The 27,309-nt window shown below is 41.1% G+C and overlaps 2 protein-coding genes across 2 annotated transcripts; one reads left to right on the plus strand and one right to left on the minus strand.

Moving 5' to 3' along the window:
- Window positions 1-1,560: 1,560 nt before the first annotated feature.
- Window positions 1,561-19,936, minus strand: LOC128739414 (uncharacterized). The gene is made up of 3 exons (XM_053834899.1): window positions 19,752-19,936; window positions 2,198-2,604; window positions 1,561-2,132 (listed from the first exon to the last, which is right to left on the minus strand). The coding sequence occupies exons 1-3, from the start codon at window positions 19,934-19,936 to the stop codon at window positions 1,561-1,563; spliced, it is 1,164 nt and encodes a 387-aa protein (XP_053690874.1).
- A 2,989-nt stretch (window positions 19,937-22,925) lies between these two features.
- LOC128742522 (uncharacterized) lies at window positions 22,926-27,138 on the plus strand. The gene is made up of 2 exons (XM_053838915.1): window positions 22,926-24,516; window positions 26,518-27,138. Exons 1-2 carry the CDS (start codon window positions 23,088-23,090, stop codon window positions 27,015-27,017), a joined length of 1,929 nt encoding a protein of 642 aa, XP_053694890.1. The 5' UTR covers window positions 22,926-23,087; the 3' UTR covers window positions 27,018-27,138.
- Window positions 27,139-27,309: the final 171 nt, after the last annotated feature.

Here is a 27,309-nt window from a genome sequence, read left to right on the forward strand (position 1 = left end):
TAACAAAACACTCGTTAGGTAGTCTACCCAGCAACCGTACTACAAAGCAAGCATGTACGTTTCTCTCAACTGTGGCCGGCGGATTTCCCTGCGCACACAAAAGTTGGACCAAATTTTTTTACTAGATAGTTAAGTGAACTAAAAACGTGATGCGAACAAGTTGTACCAACAAACAAATAAAAAGCATTGCTTCCCAACTGGAAAATGTCCGACAGCGTGGAGAAAGTCTTTTATAATTCTTAACAACCCACGTGTCGTGTGCTCTGCGGTAGACCGACAGGGAAGCTATTCAAACTTAACCCGTAGATTTCTACGCGATCTAAACAAGTAGGTGTCTTGACAAATTAAAATATATACATTACGAATACGACTGAATGTTAACTTTTCATACAACCGCAAAAACATAACATGATCGCGAGGGCTGGGAACTCGCAGAAATCTGATCAGACAAGAGTGTAGTTTTTAAATTTGGTTTCCTTCGTGAACATGTGTTGTTAACAGTGTTTTCTTAGCTATCGATCAATGTAAGAGGTACATACTATGTTCACAGTTAGCAGGAAGTAAAACAAAAAAGTGCAAATTAATTTGTAAGTGTTGATTTTATATATACATTATAGGCGTTTAAAATTAACTGAAAAAAAGAAAACGTTTTCTTCTGTTCGAAATTTTGTTTGAAATTAGTTTGTTTTTTTTATACAGTCATCTGAAAATAAGTGGTACTTGTATGAAGGGTTGTTTACAATGTTATTAGTTTGTGTTTTGTATGCTTTAAAAATAATAAAGAGAAGTTTAAATGAGCAACAACTCCGCCGAAATTTATTTTCGGTTTGTTCGCATAAATACATAATAAATATATATATTTAACATTTATTAGGCGGAAGTCAGAATGATTGTGAATCATGAGGCAGCAACGTCTTAGTACTACAAAAATACAGAAAAAAGCATAGTTATTCAAAATAATCAATAAAATATTCATATAATGGATGTGCCTAATACAGAATGATAAAAATGAGTGGAAAATTTCATAGTTATTTACTCTGTTCTAAATCTATCTGAAATATTCTCAGCATATCGCGCCGATCGCAGTAGACTTATTGAACTGTCAACTGTTTTCAACGCCAGCAGAAGTAAAGCGGAAACGATGTCTCCTCTAGTGAATTGCTTCCGTCCAAGATTAGCAGTCCGTTCGATACCTGCTTTACAGAAGCGATTATTTTTTGCAAAAAAATGCCCTAAACCAGTGCAACCGGTGGAGTGCAAATCTGCGACCACACCCGTTGATAACATTCCGGAAGGTTACAAGCGGATCAAAGAGAAGCAAGCGAAATTCCAAGTCGACGATGGTCTCCCGGTGTGGCTCAAGGGAGGACCGACCGACCGGATCCTGTACCTATCAACACTAGTCCTTACCGGTGCTGGCATTTTGGGATGTCTGAGATTTTTCATAACAGAAATTGTTAAATAAACTTTATTACCCTACTTCGCATTCTCTTAAAAAATACTGCAATAAATTATTGTCCATTACAATACGAACTACTTAAATATTTTACTTTTTATATACTAATCTAATTCCAGCTGTTTTGCAATGCGAGAAATTTCATTATCCAAAGTTTTACTTTTAAGTTCACAAATGTAGTTAAACCTTGCGGAGCAATCCTGTCCCGTGTAACCGTAGGTGTACAGTGCTGCATTGTAGGTAAGTTTCAAACAACGGCCGGAACCGGTAATCTCCAGTGTTGGTCCCGTTGGCTTCGTGGCAGTGGCAGCTGGTTTGTTAACAATTTTCGAATCTTCCTTTTTCGACGAATCGACTTTATTCGCACTTCCAGAAGCTTGACTGTTCGCTGTGATTGAGGTTAGATTCGTGTTCGGGTTCACCGGTTTGGCGGACTGCGTCCAAATCCAGAGCAAACCCGGATTCAGACCACCCAGCCAGTACTCTTTGCCCCGGTTTAGCTGATTGTTCAAAATGTACGCTACCACATCTTGAAACTCGGTTGTCGTTTCGAACTCCGCCAAGTGACCACCGTAGGATTTACACATCGTACTGGCCGACTTCCAGTTCAATCCACGATCCACTCCGAAGTGATAGCAAATATCGTGCACTCTGGTGAAGTTTTCCGGGCATGCATCTAACAGAATTATAAGTGGTTAGTTAAATTCATAAATTGTAATTTTATTTTCTCACTAATCAAACCTATTTTCTGATTGTTTCCAGCCATTAAATAATAGATGATTTGTTCTGCTCTTCGCAGCCGATTTTCCATATAATCCACCCGGTATACCAGCTTTTCAATCGCTCCCAGCAAGTACAGGTCAGTCTCGGAAACCTCTCGAGGCGAAGCCAGCATTTCTGTAGGGGTAGCTCCGCCGAAGCTTTGGCGCATGGGTGTGAAGGAACCTTGCGCGCTGGGACCGGTGTTAAGCTGATTTTCAGCATAACCCGAAGGTCCTATGACCTTGCCGATCGGTGATCCCATTTCAACTGCTTCTCCGATTCGTTTGTTGATGTAGAAACTAGATGCCGGTATGTATTGATGGGTTTGGCCCACGGCTACCGCGGCTGCTTGCATAACTCGAGAACTGCGGGACGACGCATTGAATCTACGAGATAGAGATGGTGAGTTAGAACGGAATTAAATTTATCTCTAGGGAATTCTGTAGTGGCATTTATTTTTAGAATTAAAGCATCTACATAGTTGGACGACTAGAAGTGTAGTCAGAAGTTAAAACAAAAAAGGAAAAATGAGTTTACTTCATAGAGAAGCTGATAGGTTATTGCTATTTCCGCGTTCGGCCACGTCGCAGTAATAGTTTTTTTTTTTTGAGGAATTCTAGACAGGTGGAGCCCGAATAATTCTTTCAAACTGGGAATGGTTATTACGGCTATAGAAGTCGATCATTTCGTATCGCTAATAAGCTAGAGCACCTCTGATATCAGCTTTTCAATCGCTCCCAGCAAATACAGGTCAGTCTCGGAAGTTTCTGTAGTAGTCACTTCGCCAATGTCACTGGCGCATAGGTAGGAAGGAATCTACGATTAGCACATCCAAAGCGCTTATCTCGACGACATTTGTACGGGTGTTCACCAGGGTAGTCATAATTTTGGAGGAAATAGTCTCACATATTTCCACGAAAAGCTGTTCCAGCTGCTTGCTAGTGCTTAAGATGGCCTGATTGAAATCAATAACGACCTCGCCGTGATTAACAGAGCGACTAAATATCACGGGACCACGTCCTTGCCTTGTGAGCTTCCCAAAAATTATTTGAAATGATCATACATTACGCTTTATTTCTTTGCTGTAAAATCTATATTCACGTTGACCACTACAGATTTTTTTCCGAAAAGATCGATGACCGCAAATCTGATGCTGCTTTCGATCGAGTAAATTACGGAACACTGCTTAGCAAAATAAAGAAACTATGTTTCTGCGAACGCCGCATGTTGGTTCAGGTCTTACCTGACTTATAGAAAATAATGTGTCAAATTAGGCTCAGCTATATTCAACTGCTTCTCTAATCAATCTGGCGTCCCGCAAAGCACCGATCTGGGTCCGCTCCTGCTTTCGATTTTGATAAACTCGTGTGTCACCGGTACGCTTTTTGTAGTAGGTGTTGGAACCGTTTGATATGACTTTGTTCACGTTTATGACGAACAACTGGTGCAAGTTTTGTCAAAATATTCCACCCCGTTGCGGAGCAGTGCAGAATAGAACTCAAACGACCTAAAAAAAGTACGAACGAAGCTTAGTACTCACGGTCGAAGGACTACGCTAACGGTCTAAGTCTACAGAACCGGATGCGGTAGAGCACCTTATAGGCAGAATTGAGCAATTTAATGCCTTAATAGTTTTTACACTCCGATTTTTGTTCTTCCGCCCTGAGATCTGTGATCGGATCAAATATTTAAACTTCGGCAGATCCTCCAAAAGGGCCGTGAATACAGAGTTCAGACGCACCATTTGCTCGTTGACTTTAAAGCTGCATATGATACCATGGACCGAAAAGAACTATGGAAAAGCTTTTCCTAATAAACATTTTTGTTTAAGAGTAGCTAATTCAAATATTGTGTAGCTAAAATCAATGGAACAAGCGCTTGATAAGTCTCTATATAACGAAAATGTTTCTTGGAATCAAACTGATTCAATTACGATGGATGGTACACAGTGCTGTCTGTGTTCGAATTTCGTGTGGATTGTCGAGTTCATTCGAATCACACAGAGGGCTTCGTCAAGGTGATGATCTCTCATGCCGGCTGTTCAACATAGCGCTACAATGTGTTAAGAACCGAGCGGATATCAACACGCCGGGCACGATCTTCAACAAACCTAGTTAATCTAGTCTAGTAGATGACATGAATATTATCGGCAGAACATCTGTGGCGGTGGCTGAACAGTACACTAGACTAAAGCGCGAAACAGAAAAGATTGGGTTGAAGCTAAATACGTACAATGGCACCAAGCCGTGAGATTCGAAGGCGTATTATGAGCGGAAGTCGTGCTTACTATGGACTTCAAAAGCAACTGCGGTCGAACAGGCTAAACCCCCGTACAAAGTGTACCCTGTACAAGACGCTTAATAGATCGATAGTTCTTTACGGACATGAAACGTAGATAATGCTCCAGGAGGACCTGCGAGTGCTTGGAGCTTTCGAAAGACGAATGCTAAGAACAATCTTCGGTGGCGTACAGTGCAGGTCATACAGCAAACACCCGGGCGATATCACAATAGATCAACGATACTGGTCGCAGCGATAAGTCCACACAGGACAAAGGCAAACGCAGGGTATATTTCAAGAATGCCGGCCAACTAGCCTGCCAAGATAGTGCTTGCTTGAAATCAGACATGAACAAGACGAGCAGAGGCGGAGCGAGCAAGATGGTTAGACCATGTGGAGCGAGATCTGATGGAAAGCCCACGGTGTCCAAGGAACGAGAGCGATAGTTTTAAAGGATGTCGCACATTAAATTGCGTCACGGAAAAAACGCTGTAGAAAATTACCCATTGGATATTTTCTCTTGAAAAATTGGGTAGAAGTTGTTTAGAGTGTATTGCTTACACTGTCAGTTTTCCGAAAATTGGAAAAAATGGCGTCACCCGAAAAGCAACGCCGTGAATTGATTTTGCGCAATAACCTGGAAAATCCTCAACTATCTTATCGGGACATTGGAACAACTCGGAATCGTGTGATTAAACGTTATTACGAAAGTGTGAGCATCGAACGGAACGAGAAATACGGTCAGAATAGATCAGTTCTATTAGTGATCAGGATCACAAGCGTGTCGTGAAAGCGTTTAAGCGAAATCACAATGCTTCGGTCAGGGAAGTGGCCAAAAATTTGAATCTGTCCAAGTCTTTCGTTCAGAGAGCCAAGAACCGGGAGGGACTGCATACGTACAAAGTGCAGAAGGCTCCAAATCGTGACGAATGGCAAATACGGTGAAAAAGTCACGGGCCAGGAAACTGAAAACCCAGATGCTAACGAAGCCTCATTGTTTCATCATGGATGATGAGACTTACGTCAAGGCGGACATACGGTAGCTTTTGGGGCTAAGGTCCTTCACCGTTCAGTACAAATTTGATGTTCCGAAGGAAGAAAGGAACCAAAAACTTTTAACGTTTACCAGAAGCGTCTACTTCCTCTATTGGATGTCCTGAAGTGGTACGAAGCCAACGGGGTCACTTTCGTACCCAACGACATGCACGACGCCAGCGCACCGAAACTAAGGGCCATCGAAAAATACTGGGCTATTCTGAAGCAGGCCCTACGGAAGCATCCCAAGAAGGTCAAATTTGAGGAAGACATGAAGAAAACGTGGGTTTCCGTACAGAAGAAGTTACAGCCAGGTGTTGTACAGAACCTTATTAGTGGAGTTAAGCGTAAGTTGCGAGTATAGCATACGTTTATGGTATTGAAGATGAATGAAATAAATATGCCAAAAGCTTACTAATGGGTTATACTTTATTGTCTGAAAGTTTGAAAAGGATCGGTCAACTAGGTAATTTTCTTACGCGTTTTTTTTCCATGATGCAATTTAATGTGGCACGCTCTTTAGGACTGCAAGTCGATTAAGTAAGTAAGAAAGTTTTAGAAGTTTAGTGGTACTTGAAAGAAGTGCCTCCTATAGGGTCTGCTGCACGGAACTCCCTTTCTCCGAAATGTGGCCATCTTAAGGGAAGTGTAAATATTTACGTAAAGAACGAAAAATTGACTAAACTGGAAAACCATAGAAAATATTGACAATGCAGGTTAAATTCGAACCCGCGACTCAGATGTCGGTCGAATGTATTTCCGTTAAAGGGTTTATTCACGGTAAAATTGCCAAACAATTAATTCGCGAAAATTGCAAAAACGACTGCCATCAAATTTTCAGCGTGAATAATTAAACAATTAGGCTTGATTTTAGCGTTTTTATTTTATTTTATTTCGCCTCCGTATCCGAATACCCGTACTTTGGCCTTAACTCCGCCTATGACGTTTCGCATAACCTCAAAATGGACATGTTTTTGCGTATTTACCCATTTTTTTCATGTGTAGACTTATCACTGCGACCAGCATCGTTGATCTATTGTGGTATCGCCCGGGTATGTGCTGTATGACCCGCACTGCAAGTCTTTATGCTATAATCATTATTGAGTGAGCGATATGCTTCTTACATTTTGTAATATATTAGGTTTACCCTTCCTTCAAAGCTTGCTTACTTTACCCACTCGTTTCTCGCTGTCAGTACTATCCACCTCCTCGACATCGCTATCTTGGTCTACAGAGTTTGACAGTACCCCCATTAAGTTGGACCCCTCACTATTGTACCCCAAACAACAATGGCCGTCGCATTGATTTTCTATGAAGTGATTTCCCGCCCAGTGTTTTTGACGTTTCAGTTTCAGTCACAGAAAAATGGCGACGTGCCGGGGGGTCGGTGCTATCCCATATTAGAGCCGTTCCTGGCGAGAACTCATTCGTTCCTCTGACCAGTACACTTAACTATAGGAGGGACTTTTTTGCACTGTCAAGAGGCTTCAGTAAGCATTATAGAATGCACCATGAAGGAAGGGTGAATGAGTGGCCGTCCTTTGCGTAGTAAAATAAAGCCAAAATCCGACCAGAAGATCGTATAGGACAGTTGTTAGACTTCACAAGAGGAAGAAGTGGCTTTTGAAGACACTATTTTAAATACACCTGTCTATTAGAGCAGCCACGTAGCCAGGGGGGGTGCCCTAGGGGCCTTGCCCCCCCCCCTCCGAAATATTTTGGCTTACATTTAAAAAAAAAATCAATGCAGAATAACAATACACCAAGCTAAAACTGTAGCACAAGTATATTTTTGATGAGTGCGCCTTTGAATAACAATATAACCGACATCGTTTTGTATCTCTCATAGTCTGTGAAAATTCTCAACTATGTAGCTCTCCGTTACTTGGAACATTCTGCATGGACAAAGGCGACGAAATAAAGACATGGAATGGAGACTTGGTACCTGGAACTGCAGATCGTTAAATTTCGTTGGTGGCGATAGGGTGCTGCTCGATTAGTTAGAACTCCGAAAGTTTGGCATCTGGCACTGCAGGAGATATGTCGCAAAGGCGAGAAGGTGTGGAGAATCCGTGGCAGTAAAGCCTAATTTTTCCAGAGCGGTGGAGCGACCAACGAGCTGGGAACGGGCTTCGTAGCGTTGGGCAAAATGCAGAATCGCATAATGGACTGGAAAATGATCAACGAGAGGATGTGCGTGTTGAGGATAAAAGGCCGTTTCTTCCATTTTCACTATCATTAACGTACACGAAGGTATACCCGACGACGAGAAGGAAGCGTTCTATGCGCAGCTGGAGGCAACGTACGACAGATGCTCATGATAGGACATCAACATCGTCATCGGGGCTATGAACGCCCAGGTCGGTAGGGAAGCAATGTATAGACCTGTGATCGGGCCCCATAGCCTGCATACCGACACAAGCGACAACAGCCAGCGTTGTATCAACTTTGCAGTTCCCGAGCACTTGCTTTTCTCACAAAGATATCCACAAAGCCACCTGAAGATCACCTGACCAACGAATGTCGAACCAAATCGGCCATATCTCATCGAGGACCGCTTTTTCTCGAACATCACCAACGTATGCTCCCTATCGACTCGGACCATTACCTAGTAGCAGTACATGTGCGCTTAAAACTATCGACGGTTTATACCTCGCAACAAAGCCGCTCTTCTAGGTTAAACATTCGGCAGTTAAACAACCCGCCAGTTGTGTTACATGAATACTTAGTTAAACAAATTAAAATTAATTAATTCGAAAGAACATTCTGTAACATAAGCATTAAATGTATTTCTTAAACAAAGGGTTTTCTGCATACTAACTTGGCCTCCCTCCAGAGGCGAGTGAACTTCTTAAGTTTAAAACTTCTCTAATAAAAAAATGACTTTTTTTTCATGTGTGGACTCATTACTGCGACCAGTATAGTTGATCTATTGTAATATCGCCCGGGTGTTTGCTGTATGATATGACCTGCACTGCATTTCTTTTAGCTATAATCGCTATTGAATGAGCGATATGCTTATTAAGTTTTATGCAGGGGTGGACTGGGAGCCAAAGGGCCCACCGGGCCTTTGAGATTAGGGGCCCCGTGCAACTTGACTCGACTCAGGCACTGTCGAGTGTCGAGTATCGGGAGAACGGGCAGCATAGCGGCTCGATGCTCGAAACAAAACACACTCAGTCGTTATTAGGACCGAGTTACCAGCTTTTAGCGTGTGCGTCATATTAGCGGTTCACGGTATTTTAGTTTGGACGCATTTTTCTTCAACCCAATCTTCGCTACTTTGAGTTTTAGTTTTTTCAGCCACCACCACAGATGTTGTTCTATCGACAATATCCATTTCATTGGCAAAGCAGACGAACTAACTAGATTTGCTGAAGATTGTGCCTGTGTGTTGCTCCTTTCATAACATCCTGTAACGGCATGTTGAACAGCCCACATGAGGGACCATCACGTTGATAAAGTACCCTGCGAGGTTAGAATGGCCATGATTTTACGGTCGATGGTATCATACGCAACTTTGAAATCAATGAAATAATTGTGCGTAGAATTCTGTATTCATGAACTTTTTGGAGGATCTGCCGCAGCGTGAATATTTGATTCTTTACTGACCGTGCTTCAGCGAACCCGGAAGAGAACTTTCCACATTCTGATAAGTGCCACTGTGTATCTATATTTCTGCATTCTGCATCTACATTTATATTTCTGCAGATTTTAAGTTATAGGGCTAATGACATGCAAAATTGCAAGTATCAAATAAGCTGATTTTATAAATGATAGGATGTCAACAGTTCAATATATATGAGTAGCTTACTGCGTCTACACATCAGAACAAAACAGTTCATAGTGCAGGCGATTCCCGTGCCGAGTTATAGCTATCCCTGGGATTAAACTCTTGGATTCTCCTATAAGAATTCTGCTTCTACAAGCAAGGTATTCTGTGCGAATCCCGTGCAGAATTTCTTCACACGATTCCAATGTGAGGAATGCTCGAGACTCTGCGCGAATCTTTTTGGTTCGTCCTGGTAGAGCTGCGGAAGAAAGAACCGTCTAAAAATGTCAGTACGAAGAGCACATGCTCGCCAGTCCAGAGGAGAGGTTCGCCAGCAACGACACACGGAGTTTCCACAAAACGGTCAGGTGCAAGAATTTTGCCATGCCTGTGATGTGCAATGATAGTGCTGGCAACCTGCAACCTGACGGCAGCAGCCAGGTGGAAGAGTATTTCCAGACGCTGTTGAATAGAGAAGTAAACACGAAGATTGGCAGGTACAGGATAAGAATTTTGAGCGACGGCCAAACTGTGGAGCCATCAACACAGGAGGAGGTCAAAAGAGCAATCAGTGAGCTGAAAAACGGTAAGGGTGCTGTAAAGGATGGTATCCTGGCTGAACTTCTAATAGCGAGGAGCGAGCAGCTGTACGAAATAATTCGCCACCTCATTGTCGGGAATCGAATATGAGAGGAAAATAAATATCGAAGGAGTGGTTGATTGGCCTCATTTCCCATAATTTTAAAAACGGACATCGACTTGAGAGTACAAACTATCGAGACATTACGTTGCTCAATTTTGCCTATAAGGTGCTCTCCCTATCGTGTGTGGCTGAGTCCGTTAGCTGAGTTCTTCGTCGGCGAGTTTCAAGCTGGTTTTCATGAGGGTCACTTCACGATGGATCAGGTATTTACCCTGCGTCTAGTAACTGACGAGTTCCGGGAGTACAATTTGCAGATTCATCATATTTTTATGGATTTCAAGGCGACATACGATTCAGTAAAACGAAATGAGCTGTGACAGTTAACGCTAGGACATGGTTTTCCCACAGAACTAGTTACGTTGATTCGTGTGACGCTGGATGAGTAAAAATTATGAGTCAGAATAGCAGATGAGACCTCACGTGCTTCTTGATTTTGTGGATGACGTCGATATCACCGAAATCAAAAGTAGAGTAGCGAAAGAAGCATTTAGGTTATTTATTGAGAAATTGGGACTTACCATTAACACCGCCAAACGAAGTACATGGCGTGGAAATCCAAATGGTGTTGGTGTCGAAGAGGAACTGAATATATTTTGGTATGCTCGTGACATGTGACAACGATGTAAGTCGCTAAATAAAACGACTAATTGCAGCTGCGAATTGGCCTTTAACATTTTGTAGCTGAAGTCCCGTAGCATGCAAATTCGCATAAACTGACGCTCTAGAGAACACTAATCCTCTCGGTGGCTGTTTACGGACATGAATCATAGACGTTAAAAGAAGCTGATCGACGAATGCTTGGGGACAGTCTGCGCTGGGTTGGTCACGTGTCTAGAATGCCCGACGAAAGAGTAACCAATATTATTTTAAGCATAGAATCAAGAAGAGGCCGTAGACTTCGGAGTAGACATCGCACTGATAGATGTGCGCTATCGAGGATGATGCACGTTTAGCTGGTGTTCGAGGGGTTTGAAGGCAGGTAGCCCAGGATTGAGTGCTGGAGGACCATAATTCATTCGGCGCAGGATCGCTAACGGACCGTCGCCACTGAAGTAAACTAAGTATGGAGCTTAAGCCGACAGTTCGATATTTATAAGTAGTCAAATAACTGCGGATGAAATACTAATTCTACTTTTAAATACTCAGAATTGAAGCTGGTAATATTTTCGGAGCTTGGACCCCAACAGCTCAACTTATATGATTTCATGAATCACGGGGCCCCAGCAATTGAATATTCGTGAGTCGTAGAAAAAGTTCAATTGAAAGAGAAATTTTGATTTAACCCCAACAGTCCCATTTGAAGCTGAATTTTAAATCATCAAATCGGTTGATTTCATGAATTATGGGGCCCCAGCGATCGAATATTCGTGAGTCATAGAAAAAGTTTAATTGAAAGAGAAATTTTGGTTTAAAGTTCGGGGCCCCAATAGTTCCATTTGAAGCTGAATTTTAAATCATCAATTCATGAATTATGGGGCCCCAGCAATCGAACATTTGTGAGTCGTAGAAAAAGTTTAATTGAAAGAGAAATTTTGGTTTAAAGTTCGGGGCCCCAACAGTCCCATTTGAAGCTGAATTTTAAATCATCAAATCGGTTGATTTCATAAATCATGGGGCCCCAGCGATCGAATATTCGTGAGACGTAGAAAAAGTTTGATTGAAAGAGAAATTTTGGTTTAAAGTTCGGAGCCCCAACAGTCCCATTTGAAGCTGAATTTTAAATCATCAATTCATGAATCATGGGGCCCCAGCAATCGAACATTTGTGAGTCGTAGAAAAAGTTTGATTGAAAGAGAAATTTTGGTTTAAAGTTCGGAGCCCCAACAGTCCCATTTGAAGCTGAATTTTAAATCATCAATTCATGAATCATGGGGCCCCAGCAATCGAACATTCGTGAGTCATAGAAAAAGTTTAATTGAAAGAGAAATTTTGGTTTAAAGTTCGGGGCCCCAACAGTCCCATTTGAAGCTGAATTTTAAATCATCAAATCGGTTGATTTCATAAATCATGGGGCCCCAGCGATCGAATATTCGTGAGACGTAGAAAAAGTTTGATTGAAAGAGAAATTTTGGTTTAAAGTTCGGAGCCCCAACAGTCCCATTTGAAGCTGAATTTTAAATCATCAATTCATGAATCATGGGGCCCCAGCAATCGAACATTTGTGAGTCGTAGAAAAAGTTTGATTGAAAGAGAAATTTTGGTTTAAAGTTCGGAGCCCCAACAGTCCCATTTGAAGCTGAATTTTAAATCATCAATTCATGAATCATGGGGCCCCAGCAATCGAACATTCGTGAGTCATAGAAAAAGTTTAATTGAAAGAGAAATTTTGGTTTAAAGTTCGGGGCCCCAACAGTCCCATTTGAAGCTGAATTTTAAATCATCAAATCGGTTGATTTCATGAATCATGGGGCCCCAGCAATCGAACATTCGTGAGTCATAGAAAAAGTTTAATTGAAAGAGAAATTTTGGTTTAAAGTTCGTGGCCCCAACAGTCCCATTTGAAGCTGAATTTTAAATCATCAAATCGGTTGATTTCATAAATCATGGGGCCCCAGCGATCGAACATTCGTGAGTCGTAGAAAAAGTTTGATTGAAAGAGAAATTTTGGTTTAAAGTTCGGAGCCCCAACAGTCCCATTTGAAGCTGAATTTTAAATCATCAATTCATGAATCATGGGGCCCCAGCAATCGAACATTTGTGAGTCGTAGAAAAAGTTTAATTGAAAGAGAAATTTTGGTTTAAAGTTCGGGGCCCCAACAGTCCCATTTGAAGCTGAATTTTAAATCATCAAATCGGTTGATTTCATAAATCATGGGGCCCCAGCGATCGAACATTCGTGAGTCGTAGAAAAAGTTTGATTGAAAGAGAAATTTTGGTTTAAAGTTCGGAGCCCCAACAGTCCCATTTGAAGCTGAATTTTAAATCATCAATTCATGAATCATGGGGCCCCAGCAATCGAACATTTGTGAGTCGTAGAAAAAGTTTAATTGAAAGAGAAATTTTGGTTTAAAGTTCGGGGCCCCAACAGTCCCATTTGAAGCTGAATTTTAAATCATCAAATCGGTTGATTTCATAAATCATGGGGCCCCAGCGATCGAACATTCGTGAGTCGTAGAAAAAGTTTGATTGAAAGAGAAATTTTGGTTTAAAGTTCGGAGCCCCAACAGTCCCATTTGAAGCTGAATTTTAAATCATCAATTCATGAATCATGGGGCCCCAGCAATCGAACATTCGTGAGTCATAGAAAAAGTTTAATTGAAAGAGAAATTTTGGTTGGAAGTTCGTGGCCCCAACAGTCCCATTTGAAGCTGAATTTTAAATCATCAAATCGGTTGATTTCATAAATCATGGGGCCCCAGCGATCGAACATTCGTGAGTCGTAGAAAAAGTTTGATTGAAAGAGAAATTTTGGTTTAAAGTTCGGAGCCCCAACAGTCCCATTTGAAGCTGAATTTTAAATCATCAATTCATGAATCATGGGGCCCCAGCAATCGAACATTTGTGAGTCGTAGAAAAAGTTTAATTGAAAGAGAAATTTTGGTTTAAAGTTCGGGGCCCCAACAGTCCCATTTGAAGCTGAATTTTCAATCATCAAATCGGTTGATTTCATGAATCATGGGGCCCCAGCAATCGAACATTCGTGAGTCATAGAAAAAGTTTAATTGAAAGAGAAATTTTGGTTTAAAGTTCGTGGCCCCAACAGTCCCATTTGAAGCTGAATTTTAAATCATCAAATCGGTTGATTTCATGAATCATGGGGCCCCAGCAATCGAACATTCGTGAGTCATAGAAAAAGTTTAATTGAAAGAGAAATTTTGGTTGGAAGTTCGTGGCCCCAACAGTCCCATTTGAAGCTGAATTTTAAATCATCAAATCGGTTGATTTCATAAATCATGGGGCCCCAGCGATCGAACATTCGTGAGTCGTAGAAAAAGTTTGATTGAAAGAGAAATTTTGGTTTAAAGTTCGGAGCCCCAACAGTCCCATTTGAAGCTGAATTTTAAATCATCAATTCATGAATCATGGGGCCCCAGCAATCGAACATTTGTGAGTCGTAGAAAAAGTTTAATTGAAAGAGAAATTTTGGTTTAAAGTTCGGGGCCCCAACAGTCCCATTTGAAGCTGAATTTTCAATCATCAAATCGGTTGATTTCATGAATCATGGGGCCCCAGCAATCGAACATTCGTGAGTCATAGAAAAAGTTTAATTGAAAGAGAAATTTTGGTTTAAAGTTCGTGGCCCCAACAGTCCCATTTGAAGCTGAATTTTAAATCATCAAATCGGTTGATTTCATAAATCATGGGGCCCCAGCGATCGAACATTCGTGAGTCGTAGAAAAAGTTTGATTGAAAGAGAAATTTTGGTTTAAAGTTCGGAGCCCCAACAGTCCCATTTGAAGCTGAATTTTAAATCATCAATTCATGAATCATGGGGCCCCAGCAATCGAACATTTGTGAGTCGTAGAAAAAGTTTAATTGAAAGAGAAATTTTGGTTTAAAGTTCGGGGCCCCAACAGTCCCATTTGAAGCTGAATTTTAAATCATCAAATCGGTTGATTTCATAAATCATGGGGCCCCAGCGATCGAACATTCGTGAGTCGTAGAAAAAGTTTGATTGAAAGAGAAATTTTGGTTTAAAGTTCGGAGCCCCAACAGTCCCATTTGAAGCTGAATTTTAAATCATCAATTCATGAATCATGGGGCCCCAGCAATCGAACATTTGTGAGTCGTAGAAAAAGTTTAATTGAAAGAGAAATTTTGGTTTAAAGTTCGGGGCCCCAACAGTCCCATTTGAAGCTGAATTTTCAATCATCAAATCGGTTGATTTCACAAATCATGGGGGCCCAGCAATTGAACATACGTGAGTCGTAGAAAGAGTTTAACCGAAATAAAAATTTTGGAACATCTCGTTTTGTGTAACGACGAAATTTTGACTGGGGCCCACCGGGCATTTGCCCGGTTGCCCGGTGGGCCAGTCCGCCCCTGGTTTTATGCGTGCTTGTGTGTATTGGGGTTTACCCTTCCTTCAAAGCTTGATCTACTTTACCCACATATTCCTCGCTGCCAGTACTACAGTCAACTTTCGTTCGTTGGGCTATCTTTAACTGGGCTACGTTTTAATCGGGCTCCCGTTAATTGGGCTATAGCCCATCTAAAACGAAGTCAAACGTCATTTCTGACAGCGTATTTTTTCTTCCAAGGGGCTCTTGAATGTAGTTCATTCAAGTGTGGAAAATAATTTATATAGAAAATATTAAAATTAATTGAATGAAACACAATTGCATCATATCGTTTTCCGATCCCTTATGAACTTGACCCTCCTATTTTTAGCATCACGATGAAACAGTTAAAAATGCCAATATATATTAATATTGTAGCATGAAATTCAGCTATTTGCTTGTTAAACAATCTAAAACCAAATTTCAACAAAGAAAAAATTAGGTTCCACTTTGATTCTGTATTTAATATAAGTGTATATTTTTATAAACCTTTCTGCGACGATTTCGACAAAAACAATCGATATATCCCTCGGTTTTGACATCTCAGCCCAATTAACGAAAGTCTTTCACTAAACGGGCTAAGAGCTTAGTGCAATTAGCGAAAGTTGACTGTATCCCATATTATAGCCGTCCCTGGCGAGGACTCATTCGTACCTTTGACCAGTACACTTAACTATAGGAGGGACATTTGCACTGTCAAGAGGTGTCAGAGGGTAAATATAGAATTCAGCATGAAGGAAGGGTAAATGGAGGGGCCTGAGAATAAACCAATGCTAAAGTCACGACATCGAATGGCTTGATTCTACTAAGATTCGATCCCACGACCACTCGCTTGTCAAGGCAGACTCGGTAACCTTGCGGCTACAGAGCCCCCAAAAAATGACTTGGCCCCCCCAAACGAAAATCCTGGCTACGTCACTGCATTAGAGTGTCCCAAAATAGCATTATGTCAGAAAACTTGGGGGCTCACCTTCAGTTTTACGAAAAAAAGCATTTTTTAGGACGCCCTGGCAGTTGTTGTGGGTTCAAATCCGGTTATAATCTCAGATTATAGCTTGGTTCGACCCATGCACCTTCCAGCATTGGACAAAAGGTAGGAGTCACAAAGACAACTTGTTAAGCGTAGCTACCTATTACCCTCCCTCCCTTCCTTTCCACTCTTTCCTCTCCATTTTCAAAAAATCCTTCTTCATTACTTTCCCTTACCGTCCCTTCATCAATTGTAGAACCATCGTTTCAAAACAAAAAATATTAAATATGCCTGACCGCATTTCAAAGTCTAGACTAAAACACGAGTTTGGTCAATAGTATTCTGCAAAAATATTCCTCTCTTATGTATAAAAAGTTTTGTGGAACATCATATTGAGCTACCTGTTGAGATAAATGAGTTATTAGAGAAAAAATGATTTTACGGGTCGTCCATAAACAAAGGTCCACTGCTGAAAATACGTAAGAGTTAGAAATTTGAAATATTCAGAAAAGTTATGTGAAATTAATCTATCTTTAATGTTTTGAAACTAAGAAATGAAAAACTTATTTAAAAAATTATTACTTGAATTGTTGTTACGGTATCATTTGAACATCGGACATTTTTTAATTTTATTCCTGGTCTTCGATTATATCGTACAGACAGTTCTTAATGTAAACTTATTCTATTTTTAAAAGTTGATCTAGATACATTAAATTCATAACAGTCCGATACACTATTAAATTCGCGGGAACACACATCAATCGGGTTATTTCGGGCGAAAAGAGTACGGTGTAAAGGAAGCCGGTAGAAATCCGCTGGTCGGCTAAGCCTAGGAGGTACGTTGAACCGAATTTGACCTAGTAGCTCCGGGCTATCCACGTTATTTTCCAGAAGATCGTAGATAAATAATCGTTGCTACATACTTCTCCTATTTGTCAGAGTGGGTAGACGTATAAGCACGCATCTGTTTTCGTACGGAGGTAGACGAACAGGATCATCCCAGGGTAACCTGCGCAGAGCGTACCGAACGAATTGACGCTGGATTCGTTCTATCCGGTTGATTTGAACAGCATAATAAGGTGCCCATATAAGCATCCCGTATTCAAGAATACTGCGCACGATTGAACAGTAAAGCGATTTCAGACAGTAGATATTGTTGAACTGCTGCGTATTCCTTTTGATAAAGCCTAGCATAGCGTAAGCCTTAGCAGTAGTAACGGCAATGTGTTGAGCAAAACATAGTTTACTGTCCAAGAGGATGCCCAAGTCCTTCACAGTTTCGACACGGTTGATGCTGTCCATTTCCATCGTGTAGTCAAATGATATGACATTCCTACTCCTACAGAATGAAATAATGTTGCATTTCTGCACGTTCACGTCCATTCCATTAAGCACACACCAACTTAGCAGGGAATCAATGTCGGATTGTAAAGCACAGCAGTCAACTCTTGATGCTACTACACGAAAGAACTTCAGGTCATCTGCGTACATATACTTGGAAGATTGTATGGTGCTACACAAATCATTTACAAAAACGATAAACAGCAATGGGCCAAGGTGACTTCCTTGGGGCAGACTGGATTGAATCTCAAATGGCTGCGAACTAGTTCCATCTATACGTACAAACGCACTGCGACCGGTAAGATACGACAGTATCCAGCGTGTAAGACACTCAGGAAATCCCATCCTTTCTAGCTTCGATACCAACAGAAAATATGGCACCCTGTCGAACGCTTTAGCAAAATCGACATAAACAGCATCGACTTGCTGACGCTTTTCAAGTGCGTTTGTCAGTGAAGTGACATACGCCATCAAGTTTGTAATAGTAGAACGTTTTTTCACAAACCCATGCTGCCATTCCGAAATGATATGATGAACCTTCGGGTAAAGCGAATCGTGGATAAGACTTTCGAAAACCTTCGGTAAGCAGCTCAGAATCGAAATATCACGGTAGTTGGTGACGTCATGGGTACATCCTGCTTTATGGACGGGCGTAATTGCGGCAGTCTTCCACGCACTCGGAAAAATTCCCTCCGACATGGATAAATTAAAAATAATCCTCGCTGGAATCGCAAGCGTCGCAGCACAATTTCTGAAGAGGAGTGGTGGCAGTTTGTCAGGACCGGCGCCTTTCGATGCGTCAATTGATTCCAGCTTCAGCACCACATCACTCAGCGAATAGTTAAACCTCAGCATGTTCAGATCGAATAGCGGCAAACTGCTCAAATACTCTTCAGACGATGGTGGTCGGTTATTACTTTGCACACTTCGAAAGAAGGACGAGAACAAATTTGCAGACTCCAACGGTGACTCTGCTTGATTGTCGAAATAGCACACACGTTGAGGGATTCCGCCTTGTTGTTTCCGATTCCTTAAATATGTCCAAAAAGATACGGGGTCATGCCTTATGTTGTCTTCCATACGACGAATATAGCAACGTTTTCATTCAAAAAGTTGCTGAACACTTCATTGAGCTAGAATATTCCGTTTAGCTAAAATCGCTTTCTGGACCATAGTGCAATGGACCCAACAGTGAAATACGTGATCGTGTGATGTTGCGCCGAAACGTGAAGTTTTTCGCATGTAGTGTCTTTAGAAACATTTCTTAATTTAATAATAAGCCCCTTCTTGTGAGAGAAATCTTTTAGTGATTAATTCCCCTAAAAGTGAGATACGAAATTTATTTTCTCGTAAATTCGAGATACCTGTATCTCGAATACACGAGAAAATAAATTTCGTATCTCACTTTTAAGGGAATTAGTCACCCAAAGATTTCTCTCACAAGAAGGGGCATGTTATACCAAGAAATGTTCCTAAAGATACTACATGCTAAAAACTTCACGTTTCGGTGCAATATCACACGATCACGTATTTAGAAAAAATAAAATTAGAATTTAGAAATAGATAAAATTTAGAGCAATTTAGGTGTGTTGCTATTTTACCGTAGACACCCTAGAAGAAGAGAGGGTAGGTTCAAAATAGAAGTAAGCTGAATAACCGCATCCTACCTATTCGACTTTGTTTTGTTTTCTTTTGAAGCCCGATGTTCAGTCAAATGATTATCGAACCGTTTCAAGATAAATCTAAAAAGCGATATAATAAAGTCGCTACTAATAATATTTGTTTATATATGATGTTTTTGCGTTATTCCGGAAATGAATTCTATTCGAAAATTAAACTATATAAATTTTTAACTAGGGTACGGGAGGGTATTTTCAGCAGGTTTCTAAATTCAGCCTATTTTCCTTTTTTTTTTACTAATGATAATATTTTGCCGACATACAATTTTAGTATTATATAACTATTTTCTCAAGATAGTAAGTAATCTACTGTTTTTCATTGAAAGGGCGTCAAACCCACCTGTTCTTCCACTAGAACTAGGCCATACGCTGAAAAAATTAAAGCACCCGCTTAATGGGCTGAAAATACCCTCGCGTGCTCTACCTTAATGAAATTTATTAGAGTAAAATATAACCAACACTAAACGGCATGAATCATAAAGATGTTTATTCGCACATTTCGAGAGGTCTTATGAAATCTCTATGATTCAGTATAATCCATCTGTATCTCAAATCGGACATGAAATTCTGAAGTATTCAACAGCTAATTTTGTATTTTTTATACTGTTCTTGTAATATAGTTTAGTGAAACATCATATAGTGTTCTTGTTACATTTGCACCTATTTCTTTGTCACCCCAAAACATACTACAAATCAAATTAACTGATCAAATTAAAAGTTACCACATGATATTTCATCACAACCGTTGCTCACCCTAATGTGTACTCTTCCAGCAGTGAGGACCACAGTCCTCCATCGTCCTCCGGTTCGGTCCACTGTGCCGGGTTGAGTTTCACGAAGGACTTACGTCCACTTTTTTCCACCACGTAAATTCCATCGATACGCAGTATGACTAGCAGCTGCAATGCCAACAATGTTAGCCACCAGTTTAACCTCATTTTACCTGTCACGCAGGCCACATTCATATTTCCGCGCTTGGTTCAGTACTTTTAAACTTCTCTTTTGCGCCGTACGGTTCCTGTCGTGTTCAAACAAATTCACTTTCTGCGAAAGCTGGTATGACGTCGTTGTTTTTGTCGTAGTCTCTCCGTGTCCCAATAGGTATTATCTCATCGTAATTTTCTCTTCACTTTCATTTACGCGTTAGCGTTAGCACTTTGCCTTTGCCTTTGCTACTCGGTACCGATACACCACACCAGGCTATTACTCAACACGCGCGGCGACAATGACTTAACCGGAACCGCGACAACGGCGACACCGTTTACCAGTGCGGATCAAGGACCTTGTGACGAGTAATGCGTACAGATAGTCGAAGATGACATATTCAGGTTAAGCAACGCATACGGGTTGAGTTCGCGCAGCCTTAACGGGTTTCGGATGGAACTATCTGTAGCTATCAAACTATTCGCGAGCGTGGAGCGCAAAACCGCGTGTGCACACCGTCTAGTCGATCGTTGGCGTCTGAGCGCTGGCAAACTGCATGCACACGACCCAGGCTGGGTCTCCGTCCCGTCCGGTCCGTTGGTTGTGCGATTAAGTAAAGGTGTGGAACAGGGTCGTGAACAAAAATCGGAAATACGCCTGCACCACCGTCGCTCGCGCAGACAAGAAGATAGAGGTACGAGAGGCAAAATTTGCATCGAATGTTTTGGTGCAGAAGAAATACGACTTTCTTTCGGGATTGTCTTTCTCTTCTATCTCACCCCGCTGCTGTATAGATTAATCACTTGATTGGCTTGATTGGTTGAACAGATGGAAAGCGACAGATTTTTTAAGATGAAATTGATTGTCACAGAAAAAAATTATACATGAAATTGGTTCGCGTAAGCGTTTTATTGCAATTATTAAAGCACAACGCTGAGTTTAGTTCAATTTTCGATTACATGATGCATGATTAACATACCTATTGCCGCATTTCCCACTCAGGTGTCATTGTCCTATACTAAATATTGACTAAATAAATTATATTTTTTGTCGAAATGTGTTTTACGTTACATCCGCGAACTTAAATGTCGACGACACTAACTTTGAAGACGATTACGGTTGGCGCACGGTGAGACAGAATGAAGATGCGCTTCCCATGGAGGCTTTGTGCCAATAACCCTATTCCACTAGTTGAACCATAGTTATTGGTACTGAAACAGGCAAACAGGTTCTAATCCTTTTACAAGCATTCGGTTCGGTTTCTACTCCTACGTGTGGTTTAACTAAAAGTAAGCTTAAACAACTTTGAGTCCCCTTAAATCTAATCTAATCTAACCTCGCACTGTTTCTCAAGGCGTTTTTATCAAATTCCTCCTAATAAAAGGTGTGATAAAACTGATTGCTTTTATCTACCAATTTGAAACTCTGGTACCGTTCTACAATTCGTCCTTTGACGTGAAACGCCTAACTCTTTTAATTTCGTTACAATTTAATTTTAAACGTATCGAATTGAGTGCCGAATTAGTATCTGAAAACTGCACGAATTCATGCATCACGCATAGCACACTAGATTAAAGCGTGCGATGAACGCAGTCTAACACCTATAAAAAACAACAACAGGAACCTCAATGACACATTCCAGCGTTACGGGACACCATCCCTACTATGGAAATCAGTTGCTATTTCAAAAAATCCCTGGCATTCAAATGGAAGATAATGTCCTCGTTAATCAACTATTTTACAAGGTATTTACCAAAAAATTGGTAAAACAGGAAGCAGTTCATATAGTCAAAATGGGTGCTAATTGTGTCCCGTAACGCTGGAATGTGTCCAATGTTTTACATAAATGGATTGGCGATCCCCTCCAATTTTGCTTGTATAATCCTGCAAAACTCAAACCACTTCGCTTTATTCGCAGCCAGCAGCCTTTGAACCTGTACTGTAGTGTGGAGAGGGTATCATTTTTCCCAGTTCAACACGCTCCACACCTCCAGAGTGACATGGGGCTGTGCCGCAGTTTGCCTTGTGCTTGTCTTGAGATCATTTTCCACGACCATACTTCTGTAGGGCTGTCATTACTAGACAATTAACGAAGCCATAACAAAGGTGAATGTCCGCGAGTTCCCCCGCAGAATACATTTTAATACTGCAATCGTTTTCAGAAACGTCTCAGAATCAACCCGAGAGGTCTGTTTCGTTTTTATTTTCCATATGCGTCAAGGGCCCTTGACAGAATGCTGCGTCAACGCGTCCGTCAGCGTTACTCTGACAGTTTTCCCATGGGTTAACTGTTAAATCGGCGCTGATGGATGCGTTGGCACAGCGTTCTGTTTGGCCCTCCAAATCGTGTCCGTTGCACGCAGTGATCTGGTGTCCAATGCGTGATGCATAAGTTCGAAAACTCAGAATCTGAGATTAGGCTCTATAAGATGACTTGGTTCAGTTTCAAGGTATGCAATGGAGAAGACAACTGTCAGAGAGCGTCCAACATAGCTCTCGTCATTCAAATACTCAGCTCTTCCATGTGGTTATATCTGGTAATATTGTTAATTAACCCTCTAGTTCCCAACCCTGCCAATTGGCGGGCTTCAGCAAAATCGTTGTAAATCTACTATGCTTATTCGTTTTATGTTGAGATCCACCCATACCTTCTCATTATAGTCTAATCTAACTATTCGAGTGGTTTGTTTGTTTTATTACGTTAATTTGAAACAGATATTCCGTGCGAAACTTGAAAAATGCCAGAAAACTGAGAAAAAAATTATTTTGCTCTGCAAAGTGAAATTCAAATTGTTGTAAATTGCTTATTTCTTGGAATAAATGAACAAAAAAATTATTGGTGAGTAGCTGATAAGTGTGACGTAAGTGACTTACATTTAGTTAGCGTGTAATTCCACCACCTTTATATCGTACCTTACATAAACCTTGGTTTGACACTGAGCAGACACACACCTAAGAGAGAACGAAATAAATCATTCTTTACTCAAGTTTCTTGGCTCACACTTGTTTCCATATCACATGGTGTCAGAATAGGAAATAATAAGTGCGGAAATGTCTGACTATTGATTTATTCATTATATTATAACGAAGTGTTCACAGTGCTAGTGGAAACTCATGTCGACAAGTTTAAAAGCTTAAAATAAAGTGAAAACTTGTGCCATCATAATGTCGAATGATGAAAATAAGGTTATGTCGACTCATGTAGCGTCGATTAAACCACCGAAACCTCTCGTATTAGAAGAAAACATGGCGACCAGATGGAAACAGTGGTGGCGCCAGTTTAACTGGTACTCGGTAGCAACTGAGCTCACAAATAAACCACCACACATACAAGCAGCGACGTTTCTAAGCTGCATTGGAGAAGAGTGCGTTCGCGTTCTTGATACGTTCGGATTAAGTGAGGCGCAAGAAGCGGATATTAAAGTGTTAAAAGATCGATTCGAAAGCTATTTTGTCCCTAAATCGTGCCTTACATACGAACGATACGTGTTTGGGAGAATCAAACAGAGCGAGGAAGAACAATGCGATGTATTTTTCACTCGAGTTCGTCAGCAAGCAAAAAAATGCGCGTATAGTGTTCTGCACGATTCCTTGGTAAAAGACAGAGTCATTGCGGGCACCATACACACAAAGCTAGTTCCGCAATTGCTAAACGACGATAACGATTTACAAAAAACGATCGATATAGTGAGAAACTATGAGCAGTCAGTGAAGCAGTCAAAAGTGATGTTGGAAAAACCGGTGGTAGAAATTGATTCCGTACGGCAGAGAAAAAATGAAAATTCGCGAATTGACGAAAGAGATACAACGTTCCCATGTAACCGCTGTGGATACGAACACCGTAAGAGAATGTGCCCAGCTTTTAATAAAACATGCATTAAGTGTGGGAGAAAAGGTCATTTTGCCGAGAAGTGTATCAGTGTTAGAGCGTCAAATTCTGCACCGAAGAGTAGCCGGTTTGTGAAAACAATAGAATTAGAAGAAGACGAAGAAGAAATGGCGGTCGAAGAGCTGTATATTGCTGCCATTAGTGACGACGATGAATCCAGTGAAGAAGTGTGGTACGAAACTGTGTTGATTAATGACGAAAAAGTGAAACTGAAGCTAGACAGTGGAGCGGCTTGCAACGTACTGCCGTGGAATATATATCGCAAGATTGGGGGAGTACTGAAGCAATCGAAGACAAAGAAGTTAGTGTCGTACAGTAACCACAAGTTGAACGTAAAAGGCGAAGCAGAACTACCGGTTACTGTGAGAGGCCGAAAAGAAAGTGCAACCTTCAAAATAGTTGATGGGGAAGTGATGCCAATTTTGGGCAGAAAGACAAGCGTCAGATTTAAATTGATAGCACGCGTGGATGATGTGAACATGGAAGATTCATTATTCAGCGGCCTCGGTTGTGTAAAAGGATTTATTTACGATATTGATCTGGTAGAAAACCCTACCTTTCGAAATGAACCGCCCAGAAGGATACCTCACTCACTCCGCGCAGCAGTTAAGCAAGAATTGGATTCAATGCTAAAAATGGGGGTCATTGAACCGATCATAGAACCAACACCAGTCCTCAATGCAATGGTGATAGTGAGGCAAAAAGGTAAGCTTCGAATTTGTATAGATCCATCACAAGTTAACAAGAACCTACTCCGCCGCGCACATCCGCTTTCGACTTTAGAGGAGATCTCAGCCCGTATTTGCGGTTCAATGCATTTTACTATCCTGGATATGAAAAAAGGGTTTTGGCAAATTCCAGTATCGGAACGCACGATGAAATATCTAGCTTTTGGTACACCGTGGGGTAGATTTACCTGTAAAAGGCTGCCATTTGGATTGGCTTCTGCCCCAGAAGTTTTTCAAAAGCTCATGCACACCTTGTTGGAAGGGCTGGACGGGGTGGAAAGTTCGATGGACGACATTCTGATTCACGCTCCATCAGAGGAATTGTTAAACCAGATTACAAAAAAAGTTTTAGGAAGATTGACCGAAGCGGGTCTTAAGTTAAACAAAGACAAATGCTTTTTTAATAAACCTACAGTGAAATTTCTTGGCCATCTGGTTACGCAAAAAGGGCTTAAAGCAGATCCGGAAAAGATAGAGGTAATTCAAAGGCTCAAACGTCCTACGAATAAACTTCAGTTGCAACGTATCTTAGGAACAGTTACGTATCTGGGGAAATTTATAGAAAACCTATCAGCAATTACAGAACCGTTAAGACAATTGTTAGTAAAGGATACAGAATGGGTATGGGATTATCCTCAAGAGCAAGCCCTAGCAAAAATTAAACAACTCATGTTAAATCCTCCGGTGCTGGCCTACTATGATGTGAATGCAAAAGTTACGCTGTCCGTAGACGCCAGTTCGAAAGCCTTCGGAGCAGCTCTCCTTCAGAATGGAAGACCCGTTGCTTATGCGTCAAAGTCATTGACAAAAGCGCAAGAAATTTATCCTCAGATAGAGAAGGAGGCAGCAGCCATCCGATTTGCGTGTAATAGATTTCACGACTATATATATGGCAAAGAGCTGGAAATCGAAACAGATCATAAACCTCTAGAAACTATCTTCAAGAAGTCCTTAGATAGAGCTCCACCTCGCTTGAAGCGGATCCTTCTCGATGTTACGCAGTATGGCCCTACTATTAAATACAAAAAAGGGAAGGATATTCCTCTGCCAGACCTCCTCAGCAGAGATGTTGACAATTTGGTTTCGAAGGAAAAGTCAGATGAACTAGAAGTACATATTGTTTTACAAATGTCAAAGTCAGCAAGACAAGAAATCATAACCGAAAGTCTAAAGGATCCAGAAATTGTTAAATTAGTGGAAACTGTCATGAGTGGCTGGCCTAATGAAAAACGATTGCTCCCGGATATTCTTCGCAAGTATTGGTCCTTTCGTGATGAAATAGCCGTATATGAAGGACTTGTTTTTCGGTCACACCAAATTATAATACCGACCAGTCTACGAGGCAAAATGCTCAAAGTGATACATATGGGACACACTGGAATACAAGGATGCACACGTCGTGCGAAACAGTCGCTGTTTTGGGTTGGAATGACTGCAGAGATAGCAAAAATGGTTGAAAATTGCACCGTTTGTGAAAAGTTTCAAAGGTCAAATGTAAAACATGAGTTGATAAATAACCAAATTCCTACCGTACCGTTCGAAATTGTTTCGTCGGATCTGTTTCATTATAGAGGAAGCGAATATCTATTAATAGCAGACAACTACTCGGGTTTCTTTGATTTTGTCCAGTTGAGCGAACCCACATCCAAGGTCGTCATTAAACAATTAAAGAGCTGGTTTGCGACACACGGAATTCCACGTATCTTGTTTACTGACAATGGACCCCAATATTCCGCCCATGACTTTTCAAACTTTAGCAAAGAGTGGTCTTTCGACCACCTCACATCCAGCCCTCATTTTCCCAGGTGTAATGGCCTCGCAGAAAGGTTTGTGCAAACTGCCAAAAATTTGCTTAAGCGCTGCTCGGAGGATGGAACTGACATTCAGTTAGCTCTTCTGATGTTAAGAAACACACCAAGAGATAATGAATTACAATCAGCAAACCAAAGATTAATGAATCGAATTCTCCGTTCCACAGTTCCAACATCCGAAGCCACTCTAAAACCGCAGGTGATAAACAACGTTACGGAAACGTTGGGTGAACGACGACTACAGCAAAAGATGTACGCAGACAGAGGAACAATTAGACCGCCAGAATACCATGAAGACCAAATGGTCCTAGTACAGGATACTAAATCGCGCACTTGGAAGGAAGGGAAGATAGATGAAAGGCTGGAGCAACCAAGATCATACATTGTACATCTATCAGATGGAGGTGTGGTTCGCAGGAATGCCAGGGATATCAGACCCAGGAAAACATCAGTCAAAACCATCGGTCATCAGCATCGCGAGGAATCACCGTATCGACTGCAGCCTGCAGTGTACCCAGATGACATCGAAGCAACACTAGACTCCCAACCTCCAGAAGAAGATCAATCGTTGAGTGATACCAATAACCCACCCTTGGCAAGTCCTTTACGCACCAGGAGTGGACGAGTAATCCGTATGAATCAGGATAGCTGCTATGAATACTATTGACGATCTTAAAAGGGGAGATGTGACGTAAGTGACTTACATTTAGTTAGCGTGTAATTCCACCACCTTTATATCGTACCTTACATAAACCTTGGTTTGACACTGAGCAGACACACACCTAAGAGAGAACGAAATAAATCATTCTTTACTCAAGTTTCTTGGCTCACACTTGTTTCCATATCACAATAAGTTGTACTTCATGTTAAAAAAGGAAATTTGCGATAAAAAGTTTAGGAACAGGCCGATTTTCATCAAGGAACTGACCCCGCCAATTGGCGGGGTTGGGCATTAACGC

Source organism: Sabethes cyaneus, chromosome 3, assembly GCF_943734655.1.
Source record: "Sabethes cyaneus chromosome 3, idSabCyanKW18_F2, whole genome shotgun sequence".
Classification (NCBI taxonomy): Eukaryota; Metazoa; Arthropoda; class Insecta; order Diptera; family Culicidae; genus Sabethes; species Sabethes cyaneus.

Coding starts and splice junctions, on each gene's coding strand:
- LOC128739414 (XM_053834899.1), bottom strand. CDS start 19,936: ATGAGGTTAAACTGGTGGCTAACATTGTTGGCATTGCAGCTGCTAGTC. Junction 2,605..19,751: donor CTGGAAGAGTACACATTAGG/GTGAGCAACGGT, acceptor TCTATCTCGTAG/ATTCAATGCGTCGTCCCGCA. Junction 2,133..2,197: donor TGGAAACAATCAGAAAATAG/GTTTGATTAGTG, acceptor TAATTCTGTTAG/ATGCATGCCCGGAAAACTTC.
- LOC128742522 (XM_053838915.1), top strand. CDS start 23,088: ATGTCGAATGATGAAAATAAGGTTATGTCGACTCATGTAGCGTCGATT. Junction 24,517..26,517: donor GGTGATAGTGAGGCAAAAAG/GTAAGCTTCGAA, acceptor TCCGTTCCACAG/TTCCAACATCCGAAGCCACT.